This window comes from Polistes canadensis, unplaced genomic scaffold (genome assembly GCF_001313835.1).
Source record: "Polistes canadensis isolate GaletaPanama2010 unplaced genomic scaffold, ASM131383v1 scaffold_59, whole genome shotgun sequence".
NCBI classification, from domain to species: Eukaryota; Metazoa; Arthropoda; class Insecta; order Hymenoptera; family Vespidae; genus Polistes; species Polistes canadensis.
The window spans coordinates 541,439-553,005 of record NW_014569606.1 but is presented as its reverse complement, the minus strand read 5'-3'; the positions used below and the strand labels follow the sequence as shown (position 1 = coordinate 553,005).

Below are 11,567 nucleotides of genomic sequence, written 5' to 3'. Positions count from 1 at the left end.
ATATATATATATATATATTCTTTCGCAAGAGACATTTCTTTTCAAATTCCAACTGGAAAAGTCAAGTGTCCCGCCGCTTTTACTACTATCGCGGTTAGACACGAATCCCATTCCGTATGATCCATTTGCTCGTGGTTTGAAACGTGAAGAGAGAGAAGAAGAAGAAGAATAAGAAGAAATCCGCGGAGGATAGACGTCGGAAAAGAGATCGAAAAATGGGAAACGAAAACTAGAAAGAATCCAAGTGAGAATGGGTAAGATAGAGGAGACGGGTATGTGGGGGTGTCGGGGGGCGTAGGAGGAATGGGAGAAAATAAATGCTCTTGAATAAAAAAAAAAAAAAAAGAAGAAGAAGAAGACAAAGAGAAAGAAAAGGCAAGGACTCGAGAGCGAACGGTGCACATCGGTGCGCCACGCCCGCGGAAATAAAATTTCTCTTGCAAGTCTACGTCGTCGTGCCCACCACCACAACCACCATCACCACCACCACCACCACAGCAGTAGCAACAGCAGCAGCAGCAGCAGAGTTTCCCCTTTTCCTTTCGCCTCCGCCAATTCTACTCTTCCTCTCTCTCTCTCTCTCTCTCTCTCTCTCTCTCTCTCTCTCTCTTTCTCTCTTACCCACCCCTACGATCCTCTCTTCGGATTTCCCCCTTCCCAACCCCCCCGTCGACGGCGAGGCTGCGCTTGTTGATATTCATTTGGAACGTCACTTTGGCCGCGATAACCAGCCCGACGCTTTCCAGGGGCTGCGTACGCCGGAAACGATTCTGTCTTTCTCTCCGTTTTATCCCTCTTCTACCCCTCCTAACCCCCTACAATCCCACCCCCTCACTCCTACCCCATTCTTACTCGACGCAACGAGCGCAGCCGTAATGCCGGCGGCGGCCAATGCTCGCGAAAGGCTGACTCAGGCATCGTTGTCGTGTGCGGCCGGGCCGGTGCATCGATCGCCTTCTCCTACGTTGCACATCGTCGTCTCCTTCTCTACCACTTCCTCCACCTCCTCCTCCTCCTCCTCTACCTCTTCATTCTCCTCATCTTCCTCCCTCTGCACAACCTCCTCGACCTTTCTTCGTCTTCTTCGTCTTCTTCTTCTTTCTTCTTTTCCACCACCACCACCACTACCTCCCCCTTCTTCCTTACCACTCTTTCCAAACATCTACACCACACACCCAACCACCCACCCACCCGACACACGCGCGAGACTTTCCTTACTCGACCCTTCTTCGTTTTCTTCCACTCTATACTAACCCTTATCTTTCTTTCTTTTTCTTTCTCTCTTTCTCTCTCTCTCTCTCTCTCTCTCGTTTCCTTACTTACTACCTTGGAAGAAGCCACCACCCACCTTGCATCGACGCTGCACCCCGACCGGAGTCGCGCGCAAGCGACCGAACGAGCTTTACCCGAAGGCTATCCGAGAATACCCGATTTAAACGTCGTTGTATCGCGAATGCTACTCACCACCCTATTTCTTTATAACATTCGAGAAAAAGAGAAAGAGAGATATATATATATATATATATATATATATATATTTAGCAGGTGAACGGTTGTGCTATACCTCTTTCTTTCCTTCTTTCTTTCTTTCTTTCTTTCCTTCTTTCTTTCTTTCTTTCTTTCTTTCTTTCTTTCTTTCTTTCTTTCGATAACATTTTCTTTTCTTCAAACGCAGTTTACCCAACGAAATAAAATGCCCACCGCTGTTACTGTTATCGTTATCGTTATATCCTTGCGAGCAAGCGAAAAACTTCAATTAAATTTCTCCTCCTACCGTTACATGCTTCAATCTGAAGTTCTTTTTTTTTCTGTCGGAAAGACTTTCGAACAGGGACAATCGAAAGATTTTCTCGAATGAATACGACGATAACATTTTACAGAATATAATTTGAAGAAGGAAGAATTATATTTTAAGATCATGATAAACGTATTTAGAAAAAAATCGTGAAGAATTTATGACTATGTGAAGTATTAAAGTTGTGTAATAATATTTCAATGAAATGCAATTAACTCTATTCAATTGTCTTTCTCTCTCTCTCTCTCTCTCTCTCTCTCTCTCTCTCTCTCTCTCTCTCTCTCTCTCTCTCTCTCTCTTTTGATAGTATTATAAAGGGGGACAGTTAATACCCTCATTTATACAACAACATAATGCAATTACATAACACACAACTAGCCTTACAATAATAAATATACTTAAATGCAATTAAACGTAAAAAGAAATTAAGCAGATAATAAAAAATAAAAGGGAAATATGAATAAACCGAATATCGACAATGTGTGAATACATATATATATATATATATATATATAAGTATAAAATAATAATGAAAAATAATAATGATTAATAAATCATTTGTTATCGTCGTAAAAATAAATACGAGATAACGTTGCGACAAAATCGATGTATCTTGTCGAAGTATGGAATCGAATCGAGCGTGGTGTATCGTGTGGACTCGAGAGGCAAAGGGAAGGATAAAGGGGTGGTGGACGATGAGGGTTGAGAGTGGGTGGAGTATGAACAAGCCTCGAATAAAGTGGACGAAGGTATACGTATGGTACCATAGTAAATATGTACGCGAAGGGCACGCGCGTGGCTATACAACCCTAGCTACCCCCGTTCGTCAACCATCCATCCCTCCCTTTTATGTTGCCTGGTGGCCATCGAAACGACGAGAATCGGACAGGGTTTCGGGGTGGAGAATTTTCGCGCGTGGAATAGGTGGTGTTCGGTGGTGGTAAAAGAGCTGCTAGGTGACGTCGAGCACGAGCACTTTACTAGATGGTTATTTCATGCGAGTAGCAATAACATTTTCCTAGCATTTTGTTAATGGATGCTCACACACGCACACATATACACGCTCTCGGTCTAAACTTTCTATCGTTGCATCGTAATACGTATATACGTTACGCTCGTAACGCATAAATGCAACTTCCTTTTTGTTAGAGAAATCGTTCCTTTTCGTTTAAAATGTTAAATTTAAATATCATTGATATTAAATTTTTCTTCGTGTTTCTCAATTCGTTGTAATATTTTCTATATCTCTTCGTTTTTTTTTTTTTTTTTTTCTATATTTCCTATACAAATATATTATCTATTTATGTACGTTTATATGATAACACAAAGTTGCGAAATAGAAAGTACACGTATTGTGTTTCTAGATATTGGTATATCTGTACAATTTAATGCCGGAATATAGACAAAATGTTATGACTATTATTATATAGTCCAAAAAAAAATATTCTATGTTTTTTTGTTCTATCTCTCTTTGTCTCCTTATCTATCTTCGTTAATTGAATATGTATATACATATATATATATATATGCACGTATGTATATACGTATGTGTAAACAGGTTTATTATGAGCACGTTTTAATAGAGAAAGCTTTGTATCCGAGCTATTCAACAACATAAAGGTTGAAGGCTACCGTTGTTTGATCGCTAATTAAGCTCTGCTAAATCTAACTTCAATTAGCAACGATCGAGCGGTAGCTTGTTTCTATTGAATATAACAAAAATTTATACATATACATATATGTATACGTGCATAGTATGCGATATAGTACGCATTGTATTCTTCAACTCTAATTGGACTGAAATATAAGACAATGGTTATGAGAATTTTTCATACGTTTCATATATCTACATTAAATGTTCATTTAAAAATCCCAGGTAATCTTCCCGTGTTTTTTAACTATAATAATTTTGTAAAAAAACAAAAAAAAATAAATTATTTAACATTTCTCTGTTCGCGTAAATGAAAATATTCAAATTAAATCTACACGAATATATTCAGATCATTTAAAATAAACTAAATTTATTAGAAATATTAATTAGCGTATAACCTATTGCATAACACTTGCTTAGAATAATTTAAATTTAATTTACACAATTTAATAAAGAAACATTACTTTTACCTAAATATATACTAGTTAAATAGCACTGATTCCTCTATGTAATAAAAATAAAACAATTCTATCTTTGTAATGCGTCATCATCTCGCTAGTAATAAATGACCATTTATTGCAATTATTAACGCGTAAAAAGAAGGAACCTTGGAAGAGCAAACGTGTGTGTGTGTCACGTGTGTCCGCGAAACGTGTATAGTTACTCTCGTATATTTGTCGAACTACTTGGAGAGTACGCATCGTGTGCCGCCTTTATGGCGCAATATCTCTTAACTTCCTCGAACTCGACCGTATGTCTTTTTCTCTTTTACTCTTTCTCTATTTCTCTCTCTCCCTCCCTTTCTCTCTTTCTATTTCTATTTCTCTTTCTTTCTCTCGCAAACGATATTTGCGCCAAGCAAGATAACGAAACTATGAAGTATGATAAAGTACTCCGACGACTCGTACAGAAAAAAATGCAACTCGTCGCTTTTATCTCTCTACTAAACTTTCTTGTCTATAATAAATCACGAATTTTCAGTTTGAAAAAAAAAAGAAAGAGAGAAAAACTTAACTATCGAAAGTAACCAATAAATCTTCGCTAATATATATATATGCGTGTGTGTATATATATATTTCGAAGTTATTTCATAAGATCGATTTTCTGGATTTTATCCAAACCATCTGTCGTACACTATCAAGAATAAGTCGTGATTCTTTGCAAAACTATGATAAATAATAGAAGACGAATTTGAAAAACGATCATACGAATAAGATTTATTCAATTGATTTGTGAGAGGGAGAGGGAGAGAGAACTAATGCAAGTTCGAAGAAACGACGTGTGTTGGTTGCACGATAAAAATCGTTAGAATGTCGAGGTCAATCCTACCCTTCGTGACCTATGCAAAACGACTCTGCGAAGAAAGAAGGATGTAAAAGAAAAATATAACTATAGCGTTTGGGGAAAGAAAGCTTGAATATAGATAAGCAAAGTTAGATTCGAACTAATGTAAGCTACGTCGAGGTCTTTATCGAATAAGCTAAAGCCATAAATAAAAGAATAAACATTTTTTTTCTATCGACAAACCCAATATACTGGGTGTCTTCAAATCAATAAACCAAAATTTCTTTGCAATTTAACAGCTCGTACAAGTTATTTCTTTTTCCCCCACCCATACGTACTTTATTTGAAATTTATTAAACCTAAATGTATGTCGTTTTTTAAAAACGCCTAAATCAAATTCATGTCACGAAATTATACGAAGCCACATCGTGTTCATAAATATCACAAATATTTTGTTACAAGCTTACTTTGTATTCTCTTTCCTCATTTCGAGATGCAATAACTCTCTTTTGACAGAATAAACAATTTGGTTCTAATTAGTATATGATATGTAAGCTTTCAAACAAACGCAAGTAATGTCAAATTAGATTAATGTTACAAGGTACGAACTGCAAAGGTTTGAAATAAATGATAAGCTTATCGTTACCTTGCAATACTTTCCATGAGTTTATAATAAGCACACAGTTAAACTATAAATATTACATATATATATATATGATTATATACTTTTAACCATACTCTTTTTCGAATACGCGGAAAATCTATTGAAAAATATTTATATAATAACTAACGAATGATCTTCTCTCAAAGGTTTCCTCTTCCTTATCTAATCTCGTAATACTTTACAAGCGTAAAACTAACCGGCTAGCTGTTAGAGTAGCGGTCAATCCACCATTGCGATATATTTCTCTATCCAGACTGTTACTATTTTCTGATGTACTATTTTCGATTTCTCTGACAAAATCAACGAGCACGAGTGTAGCATCACGACTCGCGTCAGTGACCTCTTCTCACTGTCTATTTTCTCATTCGACGTACCCAAAACGAAAGTATATCAAAACTGTTGGATAATTAAAATGCATTGGTTCAACTAAAAATGTATATAAACGCGTGAAATATTTTATCGCACTATGATGAAATTTTTCCTCGATACAGGAAAGCATATATATATATGTGTGTATGGTTGTGTTTGTGTATGTGTTCTTCTTCATAGAGTGAAAAAAATCTTTTCATAACTTTGATGAAACACGGCACACGATGAGAAAGATCGATAGCGTTAATTGCTTGTCAAGCGTAACTTGTTGCAAAATAAAAAAAAAAAAGTAAATAATAAAAAAGAAAATAAAATAAAATGTGGCATACCATGAATATTTGATGTCGCCTCGTCGATGTTATCGATTCTTTCGCTAAGCAAACAGTCAAGATTCGATCTCTGTATATATGTATGTATGTATGTATATGTATATATGTATGTATGAATGTATGTATAGCATGCTACTACGCGTTTCACTAGAAATACGATGTAACGGCTTTATATTATGGAAATAAATTCGTGAATATTAACGAAGGCTAACCTACCAAAGAAGAAGACCTGATTTTTTTTTTTTTCAAACTAATCTAATGTGAATATAACATCACGAAACTTCACATGACCTTTGCTGACTTATTTACGTCTAACAACGATCAAGTTGTATGATATCATATTTTTTATTATATTTTTTGTTTTTTTTTTTATATCAAATATGTATATTTCTTTAACTCAACTTTTTAAAACATCGCGTAACTTTACGGTTTCTTGTCAGAACCTAGATATTTTATAACGTCAACATAATCGATGTAAAAGAACGATTAAAGTTTGTTTATTCTTCAAAAATATACTATACTTCAAAAAAAAAAAAAAAAATGAAGAAACATTGATTTACAAACGGCTACTATTAAATGAAAAACTAATTTCTCTAAAAAAGAATAAATTAGAATATTATTTCCTTGAAATTAAATTCTTCGAATCAATGAACTTAGAGTTAGCTAATGAATGGTCTCTCGAATGACGCAAAAAGATAAATATATGTTTCAAAAACAGGATGTACACAACGATTAAAGATGAACGAATATACTCGTATACGTGTGTGGTATTTGTGTGAAAGAGAGAAAAAAATAATGCGGGTTCGTGTGCCCTTATATCGACTTCTCTTTAGCATGGCCTTGAACGAAATCATCGTAGCGTTGCAAAAGGGACGTACCTACGTCCTCGTAAACGACGATTCAAGCAGGGACGGAAGAAAGGAAAGCCGGTCTACGTTTCCCCTTTTTAGCCCTTCTGTTAGAGGCTTTTCGTCCCTTTCTATATATCCTGCTACGCATTTCACCGACCTTCATCGATCTGCGCGAAGTCTTAAAAATACTTTTTTGCGTGTTCTATCTTGGCTTCTATATACATCGTAAATAAAAATAATAATAATAAGAAGAATAAGAAAAAATATTGTAAAATTTATTATTTTTGCAATAGAAGAGAAGAGGAAGAAGAAGAAGAAGAAGAAGAAGAAGAAGAAGAAGAAGAAGAAGAAGAAGAAGAAGAAGATAAAAATAATAAATTAACGTATCCGATGGAAAATAATTGAGGAAATGAAAGGGGAGGGAGGGGAAAAAAAGAAACAAAATTATTGCATCGTAGAAAACAACTTTCGCGTAATTGAGTTGATTCAATTGAAAAAAGAAGAAAATAAAAATAAAAATGAAAATGAAAAAAGAAAAAAAAAACAATTAATAATATCGAGACGGAAGATAAGATTGATGTCGTCGTAGTTATAATTATATCTTTCAAGATAAGTATACATTCATTTCCATCGCGTTATCCCTTTTTTGCTTGGCTATACTTTGCTTTGCTTTCGTTCACTCGTTGGTCGAATAAATAAAAGGGTTAATAAACACGTAAATCGCATAACGTAAAAGCAATTAACGTTCTTGCATGTTCTTTCAATAAGGGTGATCGTTCATCGAGACGAGAGTTGTCCTTCTTCGATCGAAAGAGATAAAAACGTGAATTAAATCGAACAGTATAGTAATAGTTTTTAACACGAAAAGACGAGATTATTTCCTACTAGAAATAGTAAACACAATAGTAGTAGTAGTAATAGAAGAATAAAAATAAAAAAACGAATAAAAAGGTATTTCTTTTTGCACATAACAACAAACAAGTAGGAAAGAAAATAGAGAAACCTAGTAGGAGAGCATGCGGACAGAAAAGAGAAAGAGTTGTGTACCCTTAACGCGCGTATACACAGGAGCAAGGTCCTTGGGCCCTCTCCTCGAGGATGGATACATAAACCTTCCAGAATTAATGCCATAAAGAAATCTTAAGCGTCGCTCGTGCGAGCTTAGAGTGGATGATGCCAGAAGGCGGGCACGAAAAACACTCGTATATTCCCGGTGCATTCTCTGTTTACGGCCTGTTAACTGCGTGCGACCGTCTCGAGTTACATCAATAAACACGTACATAGATGCGCGCGCACGTGCACAGAAACGGAGCATGAAAAAGAATGACAGAAAAAGAGAAAGAGAGAGAGAGAGAGAGAGAGAGAGAGAGTAGACGTGGGTGGGTAGGTGGTTGGTTGGTTAGTTAGGGTGAGGGGGGTTGTACCAGAACAAAACAAAAGAGAAATAGAAGAGGAGAGAAAATTTTTTTGTATTATTATTATTATTATTATTATTATTCTCGGTCTCGCCTTCCATCAATAAATATTTATCGGCAAAGTGCAGAATGCAAATACGAGTGCATACAATACGGTCAGAGACGACGAGAACATTAGCATAATCATCGATGCGAACGTTGGAAAACGCGATCGATACGATTTTACTTGTCTCCCTGCTTTTCAAATAGCTAATGAAAGTGAAATACCCCTAAATAATCGTTTTATAGTTGAAAGATAATGATAATAAGAGAAATTGAATAAAAATTAGACACTATAGATACTTAATTATAATATCTAAATGTATATCATTATTTTATTATTTCGGGGACAATATATTTATATAAAATATTTAATAAATGTATGTATTATATACATAAATAAATTGAAAAAAAGATAAAACGTTGAAGAAAAAGCAATTACACTAATCGAAATCGAACGATTTCGTAGGAGCACTCTCGCAGGATTTAAACGAGGCTTTCGTACTACTTCCGGCAATGTCGATTTCCAGGAAAAGCATTTTACCGACAAAGAAGACACGACGACGAATGCATCGCTTGCATGACCTTACCGTCGGCCAATCACGTCCTCGTCTAGCATTTCTCGTCGCAGCATCCACCCGCCGCTGCATCCACCCGCTGGATCCACCCGCTGCATCCAAATACACGCGCATGCCCTCAGATCTCTCGTAGTCGAACAGAATTAATGCAAAAGCACGTTGCTCTACCATTTTCTCCTTTTCTCTCTTTTCCTCCTCTCTTCTTCCCATCCCTTCTCTCCTCATCCTCCTTCTCCTCCTCTTCCTCCTCATTCCTCTTTCCTTTTTCCTTTATCGAAAATCTCGTTGCTACGGTTAAAAGCGGTGAATATCCAATTTTCAACGAACAGTTCTATAAAAGACTTCTTCTTCTTCTTTTTATTCTTTTTTTCTTAGGTATTTTCTTTTTCAAAGAAAAAAGGATAGGTATAGATGAAGTTTGAAAAGTTCAAAACTGTTCGTAATCGATGTAAAATATTTCTCATGAAATATTTCCCCCGATTGATTTATTCGTATCGCAAATTCTAAAAAAGTTTAACGAATATGAAATATATCAACACACACACACACACACAAATTGTTTTCAAAATTGTATTTATTATTTTTATTACCCGAATAATCTTAGCGACAAAAACAAACGACAAAACTATCGAGCTTTGTATCAATCAAAAAATATTAATTTTTTCCATTGTAATAATATAATATTCTTATAAATTGTAAGCTAAAAACGTGGACGAAAGAGAAAGGTTGAAAAAGAAAAAGATAAAGAGAGAAAAGAAAAGTGAAAGAATAAAAGGAAAGGTTTATTTACGTAGTAAAAAATTCAGACCAAAAGGAAATGGATATATCGTAGGTAATATATCGAAGGGGGTGTAGGATGGTATAGAGGAAGGGGGGAGGGGAGTTGGCGGTAGGGTAGTACATCTTCGTTATCTCGACGCGAAACGTGAAACACTTCACTCGAGAATGTTATTCGAACATCATGCTCGAACAGTAAATCCGCTTGAGCACGAGAGTAGAACGAAAAGGGGATCGTTTATCGCGTTAATTTTCAGCTATAATCGCAGCGCTCCAATGAGAATCTTCCAAGGGTTTTACACATATATATATATATATATATATACCGTGTTCTAACTCGTGCGGTATAAATTTTACAATATACAGTCTCTTCTTTTCCGCCCACCTTTCTACTACGCTCCCCCCTCCTCCCTCTTCCTCCTCAAATCAACCCCTCCATTCGTTCACCTCTTCATCCTTTCATCCCTTCAACCTCGTCCAACCAACCAACCAACCAACCCACCAACCCCCTCAATTCGCCACACGTTTTTATCATCGGGATTTTCAACTTTCACGATATTTCTCTTTTAAAGATAGAAAGAAAAAAAGAGAGAAAAATTGGCAAGATTCGCGGTTAAATAAATGAACTTTCTTGTTGGCGAAAGCACGAAGATTTCTCAAAGGTAAAAAGGGAGGAAAAAGAAAAAAAAAAGGGAAAGAAATAAAGTCTGGGAAAAAATGTTCAAGTACTTTCTGAAAAGTAACGCGTGCACCACGAACGATGACATTTAAATCGTACGTCATACTTGAATATTAAATCTGAATTCGTTCAAGAACGAAATGTAAGTACCGTCTGCGCCGAATGGGAAAGGAAATGGTAGAGAGGAGAAGGGGGGAACGAAACTACCATAGAAATGGATATTACGGTTACAACTAACTTAAGATTATTCTAACCGATTCATAAGCTATCATTCGCCACATTATAAGGAACCGAAATTCTTTACGTAATTAAAAAATAACTTTACGACGATTATTCATACAAATTTTAATCAAACAACGAAGAAGACAAAAATGACAATTTTTTAACAATTGTCAAAAAGTAAAAAAAGAAAAAGAAGAGTTGTTTGGGGGGGGGGGGTTGCGTATGGATGTGTGTGTCTGTCCCGAAAATGTATTCTTTTCAACGTTGTTTAAATATTAATTTGATATTTTATAGAATATCAAAGTATTATGTTCGATGCCTAGGAAAAACTGGAAGAATTTTTATTTTCCGACTTCGTTTGAAGGCTCTTTGCATTCATAGTAATGCCGAGGAATTACTAGCAATGACTGATTTCCGGCTTTGACGGTAACATATATACATATATATATATATATATATATATATGTATGATCCTTTATGTTCCAGGATGTGAAATACAACAAAATGTAAAACATTGGTGGGAGGGAAAAAAGAATAAAAAAAAAAAAAAGAAAAAGACCGCAAGCGGAAATCACCGACGTGCTATGGAAAAATCTCTTAAACACGGTATCGTACAGTTGCGTGCGAGCTTTTTGATAACAAAAATAAAAGGATAACAAAAACTACAAAAAAGGGGGTTAGAAGAGAGAGAGAGAGAGAGAGAGAGAAAGACAAAAAGAAGAGAAGAGAAGAGAAGAGAAGGAGAGTGGTTAGGGGGGAGTGGAGGGATGGGAGGAGTATGCGTAGCAATAAAGCCTACCGAGAGAAAACAGGTAAAGCGCGAATGCAATCGATGCAACGAAAAATGGCGTGTGCGTGAACCCTACCTATCTATCTCTATTTCTCTCTCTCACTCTCTCTCTCTCTCTCTCTCT

At 35.9% G+C, this 11,567-nt stretch overlaps 2 protein-coding genes across 5 annotated transcripts in view; both read right to left on the bottom strand.

Moving 5' to 3' along the window:
* LOC106785916 overlaps nt 1–2,028 on the bottom strand; it is a 114,379-nt gene extending 112,351 nt beyond the window's left edge. Inside the window, exon 1 of the mRNA XM_014746746.1 lies at nt 853–2,028. Within this exon, the coding sequence (XP_014602232.1) occupies nt 853–918 (66 nt within the window). The 5' untranslated portion in view covers nt 919–2,028. The remainder of the gene's footprint in view (nt 1–852) is intronic.
* The window catches only part of LOC106785915 (nuclear receptor coactivator 6-like), a 237,998-nt gene that overhangs the window by 205,885 nt on the left and 20,546 nt on the right, over nt 1–11,567 (bottom strand). The window lies entirely within an intron of this gene.